The sequence below is a fragment of the Clavispora lusitaniae genome (genome assembly GCF_014636115.1).
Source record: "Clavispora lusitaniae strain FDAARGOS_655 chromosome Unknown tig00002663_pilon, whole genome shotgun sequence".
Classification (NCBI taxonomy): domain Eukaryota; kingdom Fungi; phylum Ascomycota; class Pichiomycetes; order Serinales; family Metschnikowiaceae; genus Clavispora; species Clavispora lusitaniae.
The window spans coordinates 41901-58076 of NW_027093982.1; the positions used below are offsets into that span (position 1 = coordinate 41901).

At 42.4% G+C, this 16176-nt stretch overlaps 6 protein-coding genes and 1 non-coding gene across 7 annotated transcripts; 5 read left to right on the forward strand and 2 right to left on the reverse strand. All coding sequences in view use genetic code 12, as the record gives it.

Moving 5' to 3' along the window:
- Window positions 1–1397: 1397 nt before the first annotated feature.
- On the forward strand, window positions 1398–2402 carry HLJ1 (type I HSP40 co-chaperone; the record flags this gene model as incomplete). Its single annotated transcript, XM_002617688.2, has 1 exon — window positions 1398–2402. One exon carries the CDS (start codon window positions 1398–1400, stop codon window positions 2400–2402), a length of 1005 nt encoding a protein of 334 aa, XP_002617734.1.
- A 1117-nt stretch (window positions 2403–3519) lies between these two features.
- SPS20 (Sps20p) lies at window positions 3520–4374 on the forward strand (the record flags this gene model as incomplete). The annotated part of the gene is made up of 1 exon (XM_002617687.2): window positions 3520–4374. The coding sequence occupies one exon, from the start codon at window positions 3520–3522 to the stop codon at window positions 4372–4374; it is 855 nt and encodes a 284-aa protein (XP_002617733.1).
- Window positions 4375–5266: 892 nt separating this feature from the next.
- MCA1 (Ca(2+)-dependent cysteine protease) lies at window positions 5267–6607 on the forward strand (the record flags this gene model as incomplete). Its single annotated transcript, XM_002617686.2, has 1 exon — window positions 5267–6607. One exon carries the CDS (start codon window positions 5267–5269, stop codon window positions 6605–6607), a length of 1341 nt encoding a protein of 446 aa, XP_002617732.2.
- Window positions 6608–8287: 1680 nt separating this feature from the next.
- Window positions 8288–10762, forward strand: FOB63_004667 (uncharacterized protein; the record flags this gene model as incomplete). Its single annotated transcript, XM_002617685.2, has 1 exon — window positions 8288–10762. The coding sequence occupies one exon, from the start codon at window positions 8288–8290 to the stop codon at window positions 10760–10762; it is 2475 nt and encodes an 824-aa protein (XP_002617731.2).
- Window positions 10763–10860: 98 nt separating this feature from the next.
- Window positions 10861–10932, reverse strand: FOB63_005703. Its single transcript has one exon. It is a non-coding gene; the product is annotated as a tRNA-Asp (tRNA).
- An 87-nt stretch (window positions 10933–11019) lies between these two features.
- Window positions 11020–13196, reverse strand: FOB63_004668 (transcription factor domain family protein; the record flags this gene model as incomplete). Its single annotated transcript, XM_002617684.2, has 2 exons — window positions 11020–13026; window positions 13191–13196. The coding sequence occupies 2 exons, from the start codon at window positions 13194–13196 to the stop codon at window positions 11020–11022; spliced, it is 2013 nt and encodes a 670-aa protein (XP_002617730.2).
- A 594-nt stretch (window positions 13197–13790) lies between these two features.
- FOB63_004669 (uncharacterized protein) lies at window positions 13791–16142 on the forward strand (the record flags this gene model as incomplete). Its single annotated transcript, XM_002617683.2, has 1 exon — window positions 13791–16142. One exon carries the CDS (start codon window positions 13791–13793, stop codon window positions 16140–16142), a length of 2352 nt encoding a protein of 783 aa, XP_002617729.2.
- Between the last annotated feature and the right edge of the window lie 34 nt (window positions 16143–16176).

Consider the following 16176-nt stretch of genomic DNA (forward strand, 5'->3'; position numbering starts at 1 on the left):
TTGTACTTATGTGCCGTGGTAGAAGGCACTAGTACTGAGGAAATATATTACTGCAGGTCCAGCAGTGCAACTAAATGAACTAGATTGTCACGGTATGAACAATTAAGCTGCCAAAGAAAAGGAAGCGTAGTGTAGTATGCAAAAGAAGCGGCTAGTGGGAATAAATAGTAGCGGCCTACATGCTGCGCCGCGATATTATGCATCTGTGCGTGCCTATTGCTTTAGCTGAGCCACCACGAGTCTGGGCCCCTGCATTTTTCCATACTTTAAACATGCCAGATGCTTCTGATAAGAATGATCTGGTTGTGAGCTGTTGGCTTTTTGCAAAAGTTCCTTGGGTTTTCCCTGTGCTATTTTGTTTTATATATGGTAGCTGGTGTGCATACAGGCGCATATCTCGGCTCTTTGGGTTTACGCCTGTCAATTGGCTCTTGAAGAATGACCGTAACGCCTCACTAGCATATTTGTGCGCAGGCTCTTCTTTCCGTCTAGGTTACTTCTGTTTTCCTGGATCATGATTGCTCTAGTGCCCATTTCTCCTCAAAGCGAGCTCTCTTTCTTTTTTTTTTTTCCGTTGTAAGTCTTGGCTCGGCAGAGCAGCAATGCACTATACTTAGTCGTAGGTGCAATTGGTGCAGTCCCACCTGTACTCATTAGTAATGAAGGACCGAATCATGTATGCTACAGTATACGAAGTGTGAAGTATAATATCTGCTATTTAACCAATGTTCAGTGTACTGAGAGAAAGATGAAAATACAATCAACGGTATTGTCCATGTAGTGTCTGAAAATAAGATAGATGAGGCATGTTCAATGACACGATTTAAGAAACTGCACAGGTGGTCTGGGTACCCAACCTATGTCAGATTGACTACGAGTCTATTTTCTACCTTCCGTCTTCTTGATTTTAACTAAACTTACAGTTGGACACGGGGTCCGTAAAAATAGGAAAAGTAGTCGACTATGCAGCTGCAGTGTTAATTAGTGACTTATTACTTTTAATGACTTATTACCTTCTCCGCTTTCGCGAATACTCCGTAAAAGAGGCACAACGTCATTTGGCCACTTTAAAGTGCAACTAGATAAGATATGCCAGCATCGGTACTAGAGCCCCAGTGATTAATACAAGGAAAAGCGTTCCTTCCGATAATTGAGTAAGTCACTCTAGTCTGTAGAATTCCAGCCCTTGATTGTGCTGAAATACCTCGTGTCGGTCTTGTCTTATAATAGTTGAATTTTTTATCCTTTCCGCCATCTTGTACTACTGTCTCTCCTTGCTGTCTGTCCTCGTTTCATGTTTTGTACCGTTCTTCATTAGTGTCTGGACTGGCCTTCCAAGCCTCCGAATTCTCATCCCCGCACGACCGGTTTATCGCTATCACTGACAACTTTGGTTTATGTGCCTGCAGATAGCTTCTCGCCAACATTTCGGTTCTTCTCCACCGCCTTCCATCAAAACCGCCATGTCATATACCAAAGAGCAAGAAGAGATCGTGACGCGGGTCTTGGCAAATCAGCCGCACCAGTACTATGAGATTCTTTCTGTCTCGAAAACCTCTTCTGACGGCGACATCAAAAAGTCCTATCGGAAGTTAGCCATCAAGCTCCATCCAGATAAAAACCCGCATCCTCGTGCTAGTGAGGCCTTCAAATATATCAACAAGGCATGGGGTGTGTTGGGTGACCCTTCTAAAAAGCGCATTTATGACCAGACGGGTGCTGATCCCGATCTGCGTTTTGCTGGCGTATCAGGCCAAAGTTCCGGCGGCGGCTCTTCTGCCTTCAGAGCTACGCCAGGATTCCAAGGAGGCTTTGACGGCCAGTTCCAGGATGACATTTTCAACATGTTTTTTGGTGGTGGTGCACGTCCAGGGTCGACATTCACCTTTGGTGGAAACGGTTTCACTTTCCAGTCTTTTGGTGCAGACGGCTTTGATCCATTTACAGGCGCTCGTCGCCAAACTAGACGGCCACAGCAGCAGCAACGCCAAGAAGAGCCATCTATGTTCGATACTCTCCGCCAGCTTGCTCCTGTGCTCATCATTTTGTTGGCGACGCTCTTGTCATCCTTGTTTTCAGGTGAAGACACTCCAGAATACCTGTTCACGAAAACTTCAAAGTACCCTGTTCAGCGCGAAACTCCTCGACTCCATATCCCCTTTTATGTGGGGGAGAAGTTTGCTGTGCACAAGAGCGACAACAAGTTGCGCAATTTCGACCACAAGGTGGAAAACCTCTATGTTCAAGATAGACGGGCAAAGTGCAGCAGAGAACAGGTTGCGAAGAATAATCTTATGGAGGATGCTCAGGGCTGGTTTTACACAGACCAGCGTAAGATGGAGGCGGCAGAAAATATGCCCATGCCACACTGTCAGGAGTTACGCGATTTGGGACTTCTTTAAGACCCGGCTCATATCTTTCAGGGTTTACTAAAAGAGTCAGGCAGACACATGGATTCTAATATGCCCCTACAACGTTCAGTATTTCAAGTTCCTGAGACGGTATGGTTTCGCTTCAGAAGTGACAGACTTAGTTGCCCAGGGCAAACTGGCTAACCGAATTCAGTACCAGTGAATTGTGAAAGTGACCTTACTTTTCCAGTCAGACTTTCTCATAATGGTGTATAGTGATTGTTCCGCGGGAGGAACAAATTAATAGACTCAAGAGCTAATAAAACAAGTACAAGGAGATCAAGATTCTATTGCAGATGAAACTGGATTATTTAAGACCATACAAGCAATTGATCTATTAGAAATGACTTGCATTTTGTATTGTAAATTGATGAAAACATGGCAATCGATCAGAGCAGATCCATCTGTTTTTTTCTCTCTCATGTCCATAGTTTTGAGAGAAAATGCATTGTCCCCTTCCATTGCAAGTGCATTAAACGTTCTTTCTTCTCTTGAGAGAAATGGCAGGAATTCGTACTGGATACTCGGAACACTTACAAGAGTCAAGAATTATTTGTATATCATGAGCACATATGCTATGATAGATGTAATTCCATTCAATTACTAGTCCTTTAGCAAAATCACCCATTTGCTGAGACAAATACGACAGGTTGAACGAATCTCCACTAACTAACCGTGTCTTCCAAAAGTGTTCCGCGATAATAAACATACAGAAAACCCTAGGATAATTGAGCTGGAGTAACATTGTTAGCTAACCCTCAAAAAACAGCAAGATTGAATGCTGTGGACCTTAAAAGTGGATCCCGATAATGGGAACCGATGCGAATTCAAGAGTTGTATTACATTTGCACTACGCGATCAACCGAAATAGATTCTTCTGACGTTGTTGAGGAAATAGAAAGCTTTTGAGGCTGAAAATCCATCTTTTACCAGGGTAAGCAAAATCTAGAAGAGTGTCAAGAGACTGCTTTTTCCTTGCTCGGTGCAATGAATTGTCTCACCAACACCTTGCCATGTGCAAGTTTGCACCCAAGCGCTTCCCCGCATTCGCATGTGAAGCCCGCAAGTATAAAAGGCGCCATGGCTCCCTCTTGACATTTCCACGCTCATGTTGGACCAATCATTTGTGGAAAATTCCAGCTGGAAGCCAGATCTTTTCCGGGGCAAGGTGGTGTTTGTTACGGGAGGCGCAGGCACCATTTGTCGCGTTCAGACCGAGGCCTTGGTGCTTCTTGGAGCCAATGCCGCCATTATTGGTCGCAACGTCGAGAAAACGGAGAAAGCAGCGCTCGAGATCCAGGGCTTGCGCTCTGGAAGCAAGGTGATCGGTATTGGAGGTATTGACGTGCGCAGTGTCGAGAGTATTGCTTCGGCAGTCGCTAGGACGGTGGAAGCCTTGGGCCGCGTGGACTTTGTGATTGCCGGGGCAGCAGGCAACTTCTTGTCTGACTTCAACCACTTGTCATCGAACGCATTCAAGTCTGTGGTATCAATAGACTTGTTGGGATCGTTCAACACGGTGAAAGCAGCGTTCCCGGAGCTCCGCCGCAACAAAGGTGCGGTGTTGTTTGTGCTGGCTACTTTGCATTACTACGGTGTTCCTTTCCAGGCCCATGTAGGCGCTGCCAAGGCTGGTGTTGATGCGCTATCCAATGCATTGGCGGTGGAGCTAGGGCCCTTGGGTATTCGTTGCAACTGTATTGCCCCCGGTGGAATTGAAGGTACCGAGGGTATGTCACGGTTGATGCCAGACGGTGGTGTGGCGGAAAAGGTGCCTTTGGGAAGGTGGGGCACAACACAAGATATTGCTGAGGCGACGGTATTCTTGTTTTCGCCCGCAGCGTCGTATGTCACAGGCACAGTCCAGGTTGTGGATGGAGCCTTTTGGCAAATGTGCAACCTCACGGCGGGAGTCTACCCGGACGTGATTATCAACCAGAACAGTCAAGAGGGGAAATTATAAGAAATGATTCTACAATACATTGACAATTAGAGTCTTCCACTATGGATTATTGATCTACATTGAGAACTGATGCATATTTGTAACTATTTCGAGCACTTCGTATCTCTGATATTTGGTGCCTTTCGTATGACGACGTCAATGGAAATTTAATTGATTGAAAGCACGCTTAAATGCTCGATATTTCACGAAAGATATTACGTTTTCTTCCAAACTTCATTCTCTGGTCACATTTGATGGAGTCTTGTAGTACAAATGATGAATTGTAGACGAAACTTGAGCAAATGTGACGTGACAAAACTATCAATTAAACTTTGAGACTATCGCTAACTCGCTGAGAGGTAATTTGAGCTCGAAATTACAAATGTATTCACAAGATGATCACGCACATTCTAAATCTATAGAAGAACAAAAAAGCAATAGTTTCCAATTCTATCCATAGGATTTGGCCAATAGACATAGCGCAAGTTATTATAGAAGTTGTTATTGCATATCGCTTCATGTGGGTTTTAGATAGTGTATGGTGATACCAGCAGTTATCGTGCTGAGACGAATACTATGTCCAGAACGTAAAAGAATTGTTTCCAACTGACAAAATTGATGGTTTTGGTTCCGTCAGGATGTCTAACATTTCAACAATTGCAATGTAATTGGCTTAAATCTGTGTCGCAGACCTCTGCCGAATTTCATCCAGAAGACTAAATTGAAATTCACGGAGGCCCAATAGAGGTATTAGTAATTACAGATCCATTGTTTCTATCCCATTTTTGCTTACGTTGCCAAAGTAAATCAGTGTCCCAAGCCAGAAACTTGCTAAGTTATTGGCACAATATGAATCGTGGCTTTGTCATTGCGCGCAATTCTAACTGCCAACCTCCAACTTTAAGTAGACCACATGTTTCCTGGCAACGGTCACCAAAGCTATAACCAGGGTTCCTACCCTAACCAATACGGGAACCAATACGGAAACCAGTACGAAAACAACCAATACGGCAACAACCAGTATGGAAATCAACAGTATGGAAACCAATATGGAAATCAGCCTTACGGAAACACACAATATGAAAACCGGGGTCAGTATGAAAACCAGGACTTCCGTCCCCCACCTGGCCCACCATCGCTAAACTCGCCACAATTTCAGCAACAACAATTCCGCTATCAACAACAACAGCAGCAACAGCAGCAACAACATTATGAGCGGCCTTCAGCGCCACCACCAAATCTGTCGTACGACTCATCTGGCCATTACAATGAGCAAGCTCCCTCGGGACCACCACCCACGGCACCACAGTCTTTTGGTGGTAACTCCAACATGTCCTTCCAGTACTCTAACTGTTCGGGGCGTAAGAAGGCATTGTTGATTGGTATCAATTACTTTGGATCAAAGAACGAGTTGCGTGGCTGTATCAATGATGTCAAGAACATGAGTCGTTTCTTGCATGACTTTTATGGATACCTGTACGATGATATGGTGATCTTGACTGACGACCAGCGTGAAATGGCTCGTGTTCCAACCAGGGACAATATTATACGTGCCATGCAATGGCTTGTGTCGGGCGCACAACCTAATGACTCTTACTTTTTCCATATTCTGAGCCATGGAGGTTTGGTACCGGACCAGAACGGTGACGAAGAATCGGGCTTTGATCTGTGTGTCTACCCAGTTGACTTTGAGAGAAGTGGACCAATTATTGACGATGAAATGCACGACATAATGGTCAAGCCTTTGCCTCCAGGATGTCGTTTGATGGCTTTGTTTGACTGTTGCCATCTGGGTACCGCATTGGATTTGCCTTTTGTCTACTCCACCAAAGGTGTGGTGAAGGAACCCAATTTGTGGAAAGATGCCGGTGCTGGTGCGCTCAAGGCGTTCATGAATTACGAAACAGGAAACATCTCAGGCGCTCTTTCGTCCTTGACAGGTGTGGTTAAAAAAGTCTCCAAGTTTGGTAATGGTGCTAGCAGAGACGACGTTATCCGCTCGAAAATGTCGCCAGCAGATGTCATTTCGCTTCTGGGATGCAAAGACGATCAAACTTCTGCAGACGCTCAGGAAGCGGGTGCAAACACTGGTGCTATGAGTTGGGCCTTCATTTCCGTGCTTTCGCAAAACAGAAACCAACTGTACTTGTCGCTCTTAAATGGTATGCGTAACTTACTTGCGGCAAAGTACTCCCAGAAACCGCAATTAAGTGCCTCCCACCCTCAGGATATGAATTTACAGTTCTTCATGTAAAATATTGATATATTGATATACATGACAACATTTTCGAGTGGACGATTGTGACTTCTACTATCCTTTGAAATCAACTAGGATCGATCTCTTCGTCGTCGTAGTACCTTCGTTCGTAATTGATTTCTCTGTTTTGTGATTGTCGTTTTTTGTCCCTTTTGTTTCAATTAGAATCCCTCTAAGAAACTTCAATCTGTAAGAGTAAGTCAAACAATTTAATGCCCTTCCCAAGGTATTTAAATGTGTGGATATTACTCGCCTATATTATTACCCTCTGCTCATGTGATGAAATATCTGTGTATTTTCTTTGATGACCGCACAAGCTCTTGCATGCGCTTACTTTTGTGTTTGTAAACAGTTTTCTATCCTCACAATTTTTTTTCTCCACATCTTGTTCTTTTTGTTCTCTTTAGCATTTTCTATTCTTCCCTTTCTCAACTCTATCAATTTCCTCTTCTGCTCTCTTTACTTTGGACTCTCTTTATTTTGTTCTGTTATCGTCTCTTGCTTTTCTTGCGTTTTATTGTCCCATCTCTTCCCGCTTATCCCCTAAATGCATCAATGCTTTGTGTGGGAGTTTCCTTCTCCTTTCATTTGTTCCATTCAGTTATCGTACTTCCAATCCATGACCTGTGCTATTTGTGTTTATTTCTACATTTGTGTTGTACCGTATCGATTACTTCTGCCTAAAGAATTGATTATGTTACCTTTCATGTTCTTCTGGCATAAATTCCAACTTATCAGTTCTCTTTTTTTGCAAATTGTTGTCTATATTTCGTCTCTTCGTGTCTTTTTGGTATCTCTTTCTCGACTTTCCAGCTTTACATCTCCCTCTTTCTACCATTTCATCTCTCTACATCTTCACCATTCTCTTCCATCATCTCTCTTCCATCATCTCTGTTCCTTCATCTCTGCTCCTTCGTCTCACTATTCCTTGATCTCTCTATTCCTTGATCTCTCTATATCTTGATCTCTCTATACCTTGATCTCTCTATATCTTGAACTCTGTCTCTGTTTCTTATCTCTCTGTTCCTTATCTCTTTCATCTTCTTATATCTAACTCCTAAAAAAAGCTATTTTATCTTAATGTATATTTTAAGTGGCGGCTAAGCTTTTTACATTCGTAGGAATGATCTTGTTCGGAATACACGATTAAAGTTTCACGCAGTTTAAAATGTGTATATGCATTTAAAAACTTTCTTTTAATTGAAACGTCTCTACTAAGCAGTAGTATTTATAGAATACGATAATAATATTGTTCTCCATTTGGAAAGTGACAGGGCGAAGGGGAATAAAAAATCAGGAATTCGATAATATCAAGCGCTGCTTCATTCATCTTGCACCCTGTATCAGGAAGTAAGTGGTAGTATACGGATTATTCTGCGTATATGCGTTATGTTGACTAAATATCGTTCCATTCATAGCAAAATAGACTCCTTTGAATCCTGCTCATAATTGACAAACAACTTAATATGGTGCAAGCAAAAAACTCAGATTTAAAGTAACAACGTGTAACACGCCATTGCATCAGAGTTGAGCCACTCAATTCTCAGCCTTCTGTTACCTGATTTGTTCACGTGAAGTTTCCTTCATTACAATATCTACTTTCTCATATATACGTTCCCTGGCTATTTTGGTATAGCTCGGCCGTTCTGCAGTAATGGCTGTGCGTGCAGGAAAACGATGCACGTCACTCGCGCTTCTCAGCCTCATTCCAGAATGCTAACTCTTCATTCTTCTCCCACTATGGCCGAGAATTTCGAGAGACATAAATCCACTCGCTGGGTCAGAAACAGCGTGCCTTCGTATGGAGACGCTTGGGAAGATGAGTATGGCGACTATGACTACGAAGCTACTCCTTCGCACCCGGATTCTACATCACAACTTTCTCCACAACAGACGGGGTCCATTCCGGAAAAGGCTGCCAGTGGCTCTACCCTTGTGCTTTCCATCGACAAACTCAAGCTGCATGCTGAAGATGGAGAAGATGATGATTCCGAAGAAGACGAAGAGGCTGAGATCGACCAGCAGACCAACGATCGCCAGCCGCAAACGCAACGGGCCGATCCGCCCAAGGCAGAACAGGCTGCAGCATTGCCGCCAATAAATTCTGCCACACCGCAAGATCTGTCTTTTGCCCCTCCAACGCCGACATTTTCGACACATCAACAGAGCCAGGCGCCTCCCGACACACCGCAGTCAGAACATAGTTTCGTTTCCGACGCTGATTCCATCCAGCGGGAGCCCGAGCATTTAAACATGATGCCTGCTCCGCAATTGAATGAAATAGTAGAAGAACCGAAACTGGCTACTCATCTAGCCCTTATGCGCGAAACAAGTTCAGCCACTCGTCTTGCCTCTCCGGCCATTGTACCGCACGCGACTTCGCCTGCGCCAGAGTCCTTGATTCTCTCAATTGATCGGATGAACTTGAATGACAGCAGTGACAATGATGACTCTGATGATGATTTCCGTGACAGCGTAAACGATAACAAGAACGACCAGTTCTCGTTTGGAAACGACAAAGGAACCGTTTCTTCAGATGAGGATGATTGGGGCTACAACAGCCAGCACAGCAGTAACGATGAGGGTGATGATTTAGATGTACCCCATGAGACAGAGGAGGTGGCGCCTGCGAAACACCACATCAAAACGGACGCCTTGGACTCGCTTATAAGCGACTTGCTGAAAATGGAAAAGCAGTCCACCATGTTTGACAAAAATCCCGTTGATTTGGATGAAGCAGACGTGAATATGACTGAAAATAATGAAAACAATATTGGATCTGACAGCACAGATAATTATGATTTTGAGAACGCAAAAGCTGAAGAGAAGGACACCAGTACCGTTGCGGACACAAGTGGCATTGGCAAGTTGCCTTCATTGAATTCGATTCATGAGTTTAGTCTTCCAGATTTCCAGGAAACATCCTTTACGGCGGAAGAGGGACCTGTTCCAAAACTTCCTGTGTTACCTGAACTGAATAAATCCGTGGAAGACTTTAAAAGACAACATGAAGATTTTGTATCCAACGTGCTGACTAGAAACTCTTCATTACGAAAGGCACCTCCTGTTCTTGACCATACCTTGTTGTCCAACAAAGAAGTAGAAAGACATGGATCTAATACTGATTTGGGCAAGAATCCCCCCGATGTTCCTAGCAAACAAGATGCGTTTGACAGCTTTTCCAAGAAAGGAGGTTCTTTTGATTCATCCAGTATACTTCCCCCTCCTGTACCACGAGGTGCGGATGCATTGTCCAGGCGAGAGTCAACTGCTTCGCAGCAAACTTTTAACATGGGCAACTGGAAGCCGAATACAAGTATCTATCGTGACAAATTCGTCACTGACAACGACATGGAATCACAAATGAACATGAGCATTTTCAACAACGATGAAACAAACTACAGCAAATTCACCGGCATGAAATCTGAAGAAGTTTACTCTTCCTCACGAAGTGTGTTATCCGTGCCAGAAACTGTTGATGCATATTTGCCTAGCATTCATGAAACAGGATCTGACGATGAAGAGGAAGGCGAGAGGAAAAACAGCGACAACACGTTGGAAAGTAAAGTCACTACGAATAATTCAGTGCTCAAAGATCACTCGTATGATCAAGCTCGGTTCGAAGAAATGGATCCTTCTCTGGATCCTTCTACTGAGGATAACACGCTTGATTCGAAAGATATTGAAAATCAAAATAGATTGAGCAAGGTCAGTGATGGTTCTGCTAACACATCTACAGAAAGGGCACGAGAAGACGCACTGACACTTGCAGAGCATGCAAAACCTATACAACAAGGCTACCCTGTTTTTAACTGGAAGAAAATTATGAGCATATCTCAGCCCACGGACCGCATTGATAGTCTAAGGAGAGCCAAAGAGGATGAAGCGAACTACGATACAGGCTTGAACTACTGGCTTACTGAAACTTTAAGACTGAGTTCTGTCGCTCCTAATATCCAAATTGGGAAAATTGCTACGCAAGCATATCAAAATGCACAACATGGTGATCTCAAGAGACATACATCCATTAGAAGCAAGGTCTCTTTAGTGAAGGACAAAATGGAAGCAGGAAATTTTGGTCTACAGGCGACAAGTCTTGGGAGAAAGTTCTTATCTCGCGGTAAGAAGTTGATGAAATCTAATGCTGAATGAGGTAATAAATACATGGTCGGCGTCTTTAAGTTGGAAATGTAGGAAGTATAGAAAACTAACAGAAGGAAAAAATGTGATGTAAGGAAACAAAAATAAAGCTCCGCGACGGGGAATTGAACCCCGGTCTACCGCGCGACAAGCGGTAATTCTAGCCACTAAACTATCACGGATTTCTTGTTGGCTTTTGTATACCCTATAATAAGTCCTAGTTTTGTCCCTTCTCTAAGCTACACTACAAAATTAGTAACCTGAAAGTTTTAATCACTATATCCTAATACTGATGTAGAGAATAAATTTTCGTATTCTTGCGTAAGGAGGTCAGATGTCAATAGTAATGGAGGTCCTCCAAAAAGCTCATAATTTTCAATTCCTTGGTCTTTTGTTTCTTGGTTTTGTTCGCCATTCAAAAAATGAAGGATTTTGTGGTCTGTATCCATTTCTGGCAGGCTCGGAAGCACAATCTTGACCTCGCCATTACTGATCCGAACCTCAACCTCAAAAGTCTTTTCGAGTTGTGACTGGATAAGTTTAAATGACTTCTCAGCAAGTGGCCAAATTTCTGAGCAATGATACAATGCACTCAAGTAAAATTGTATTTTGCACCCTGTTTCTCCTTCCATTCCACTTTTCAAACTGGAAATGAGCAATACCGATACAGATAAGATGCAACAATAAACAATGAAAATGGACGACTTTCGTAGGCCATGAACCACGCGAAATCTCTCAATAGATACCATCAAATCATCAATCACTTCGTCGCATATTCTAGCTGAGGGTAGGTCGAGCTTACTCTGGTTTGCTGCTTCTAAAAATGGTCGATTGAGACACAAGAGCAAAATGTAGTAATATTGTCTTAGGAACATCTTCGTAGGATTCTCTCCAGAAATTTGAAGTGATTGCCTGTCCCATTGAAGGTTCTCAGGAAGAGAAGACCGCCATTGAAGGATAGAATTATTATAGTGCTGGGACATTTCTACCTTTTTCTTCCAATCAAACGTGCGACTTCCATCTCGCGTGAAAACATCATTTAGCATATCAGTTGATATATTAATTAGGCGGACCAAATGTTTTAAGGGATCCGAGACATCGATAATGGTTGACCTGTCTTTTGGGTCTGCTCCTGGACTCAAGTAGGTATAGTCAGCAATCCAATCCAAGTCTGGAAGATAACCTGTTTCTGGTATTGATGAATCGGCAATCTTCAACACTGAAGGTCTACCGAGAACCAAACTTATAAAATGGTCTGCAAAGTAACAGCCCCAGTAAATGCGACTTCGAATAGCAATATTGAGATCGTTCAAAGCCCCATTAGATTTGAGAAACCATACCGTAGGATCCAATTGAAAACCTAAATCGAATCCCATTCTTAATCCACACCCCGACAACATCCAACCTGTTGAATTGTTCCCATGTGAGATGTCAAAAACGGAAAGCAACAAATATGCTTGCATTGTTGGGATTGTTGGCTTATCGAATCTGCTCATGACAATTTTCTTAGCCTCACGATAATACCGAGAGGACTTGTTGAAAATGTCTATATCGTCGGACATTCTTGAGCCCAAAGCACATATAGCCAATACTAGACCAGCTGAACAGTAGACTGGTTTCGTCATGGGAGTGAAAAATTCCAAAAGAAATGCTTCTCTCACCACAAAAGAGTTCAAATCTGGGTACTGCCATTTGAAGAATAACTTAATACAATGTAAGATATGAGGGTCGCTCTGGAGGGCCTTAATCTCCGCCAAATGGTTGGCATCACTGCTTTCGTCAACTGAATGACTATCGAAAACGCTTGTAGGTCCGTAGACGGACAACGTTTGGTTGTCCAAAACTTGCAGAGGCTCTTCTTTCTTATCACCTCCTAGTGACTTAATATTAAACTTCAGATCGTGTTCTTTTGAATCTGTGTCTAGCGTGTGATCATGTTTAACGTTGATGAGATCTCGAATGTTTTCTATAACACCTTCCAAAGAATGGATCTTCTTCTGCAAACTCTCCGTATACTCGGAAGAATATCTTTCCTTCCTCCGGTCGTTGACTATTCGGATGCATTCGACACCTTCTTTTCTGCAAGCTTCACAAGGCAGTTTTGTGTCACATTTGCTTTTACGAGCACGACATCTCTGGCAAGAAAGTGATCGGATCCTAGTTCTTTTGGAGTGTTCTGTAGATAAAGGCATTGAACATGGTTTTCTATGCAATGCTGAGGGATGGCATGTATTTGAGATATGCGCTTTTTCCTGTTTCCTTCTTTCTTCCGAACACTATGGAGTGTGGATGTAAAAAAAGAAAACCATGAGTGAGCTATATGTGAGTTACAGAGATTGCCTAGCTTAAGTGGACTATATCTCTTATTTTCGATTTTTTTTTGTAGTTTTTCAGTTTGCGAAATTAATCAAGATTAACAAACTTGGGTGAAAACTTAAACTACCATAGTGAGAACGCACGAATACGAGAATAAACTCAACATATTTTACTAACTCATCTCTGCATGGTTTTATTTTAGATGAGAAATCCCTACTAATTTTGTTTATCCCTGTCATTCATCTCAGAATTGCATAGGGTGAAGAAAAACGGAATTCTACTGTATTAGGAAGTTTTCCGTCATAACAGCTTATAGTGCATATGATGTGTGTTTGTTTAGTTGTGCATCCCCTCCTGCATCGGGAAGAAAACATATAAACACACGTTGCATAGACCAGTCTACGTCTCGCAAAAAACGATAGAAAAAAAAGCATCAGCCATCTATATTTGTGCACGTAAAGTAACTACTAAAGAGACTATCTAAAATTTTATTAATACAGTGGCCTGAGGCGTATTGGTAGTATTCTCTTCTTATAATCGCGCCTCGGATAACACACACTACCCAGAACAGTAACAAAATATACCAGATAGCCGGGACAGAAGCTTACTTCATCCTTGAATAACAGCCCACCACGACGTTTTCACTCCCTATCAGGTTTCTACTTCCCGTCAGAGCTCTTGATTTTGTCTGCTATCCGCCCAATGTACAGATCAAAACCGTGCCATGAATTTTGATCGTCCGAGCCTACTATCAGATTATCTTCCTTCTGATGCGGACTGGGGAATCGAAGAGCACATACCACCACGTAAACGCTTTGACTCCACTACCACAAGCGAATTGAGCCAGCCCCCATTCTTCCGGTCCCTGTACCAGTTTTCTTCCCCCAGTCTTACCCAAGATAGTTTTCATTTTGAAGAGAAAAATAAAGTGTCTTCTCTTAAGCATGATTTCACCCAAATACAATCCAATACCGAAAACTTCCGGAAATATATTCGCAAATATCTAGCCATAGGCCGAGAAAGTGCTCAACTTCGGGAAAAGTTCAACTATAACTTGGTCGTTTCCAACCTTTTGGATGATACTCTCGTTTTGTCAAAGAATGAACAAGCTATGAACAGCCTAAAGCAGATGCGTGATTCAGTAGACCATCCTTTCTGTATAAGGCTTACAAAGAATTTCGACTATACTAGATCAGAGCTCCAAATTACTAACATACATTATCGATTAATTTATCCGAGGACATACAGAAAAACTCTTCTCCTTGTGGATACGGTATTGTTGATTGTTTACTTATTGAAGCAGAGACTATTACCAAGACAAACATTGGATTCCTCTCAACATTATCAACTATTCAAGCTATTGCTAATTATGGCTACCAAAATTGTCAAATTCCAGAGGGCTGCGATTCTCATTTACTCATCTAAAACGTTGCGCAGCCTTGACGATTTCATGCTTTCAAACTGCCAAATTAATAAGGACATCATCACTAGCATCATAACTCTCAAGGAATTTCAAATGTTTAGCTTTCTTGATAGACCTAAGCAGGAGCAGATCAGTTCCGGCTACCCTAAAGACCTCGCGAAGCATTTGAACACAACTCTAAGACTTTTGCTGTTGAATATGAAGCATTCCATTAGTGCACTTCTACCCTTCTCAAATGGTGAGATTCTCGAAAAATATTGTCAAATCAATAATGTTCAGATGAGCTGGATTTTTGAAGAGCACGATGAGAGCATCGAGGAGGTCTCGTCTCTTGAGATCCTCACGTCTAAATTAGGTCACTTTAATAATTTGAGAAGGTTTTTCATTTGCCAGTTGCTAACTATTCATGATCCACCTCTGCATAATTTTTTCATTTCAAAAATTCGTGACTACCTTCCAACCCCTATTAAAACCTCGACGTACACGTCCACGATTGACAAACTAAAATCATTGCAACTTGTCTTTCAAGAACATACGGCAGCACTTGAGGAGTTACATTCCTTGAACAAAAAGTTCCACCTTCTCTTCAGCCCGTCGCATAGCACGGATTTTGCAAATGACAACATATTGTCGTCGCCTCGGATTTCTTTCAAGCAAGGTGAGATAAGCGACGATGTTTTGGCGCCTGATGCAGAACTCAACCTCAACAACCTTATCAATAAACTTCAGAGTTTAACTACCAGTTTAAAGTATTTCAAGAAATACAGTCGCTCCGTTGCTGGTGTCGACGATGCTCAAGAACACGATGAAAGAATGTCAATACTACATCTGTTCAACAAAGAGATAAATTCTTGTGCAGATATGTATAACATATGCGTACAAGAGTACGAAAGTGATTTTGCTTCCAGGTTTAGGAACCAGGACTCTAATGCTTCATCCCAATCGAGCTCGCAAAGAAATTCCTACAACAAGGATGATCATTTCAGTCTCAAATCATTTCGAACCTCCTCAAGCTCTAAGAAAAAGCTTTCATCGCCTATTCAATCTGAACAGCCGCCCAAATCACTGGCATCGAAACCATCCGACAAGAAATACAAGAGGATGTCTACCGGACTTCAACTAGGGCTTCTAACCGTTTTGGAAGAACCAAGAGCAGAAAGACATAGACTTCAAGATACGAAGGAGTATCTAGACGATGACAAATATGATGGCGTCTCACCATCAGCGCATGGAACGTACAATCAAAGTACATTAGATGCTTTGACAAAGAGAAACACGCGCAACTCTACCAGCCGCTATTCAATGAATTCAGTGAATTCAAACGTGTCTGGTTTGTCTGATTTGATAGCCTCCACACACATGACAACTACTGATGATGATATCGACCAGTCGAAGAGCAGTATCTTTGGGAACGGAAAGGCAGACGGGATGTCAAAAGAAGAATTGCAAGCAAAGTTAGAGGAGAGTTTACAACGAATTTATAGCCTTGAAAACGAAAAGAAAGTGTTCATTCAAGAAAATCGGCCCTTTGAGACTCCTGGCGAGTCAATACAAGACGACAACACTATCGACCCTATTTTCTCATCTGGCACTCCCCAAGATGCAGAATTTTTAACCTCTTTGGAGAAGACTTTGAAAGCTAGACATACATAGTGATCACTAATTTATTTTCTATATCTGTAATAAA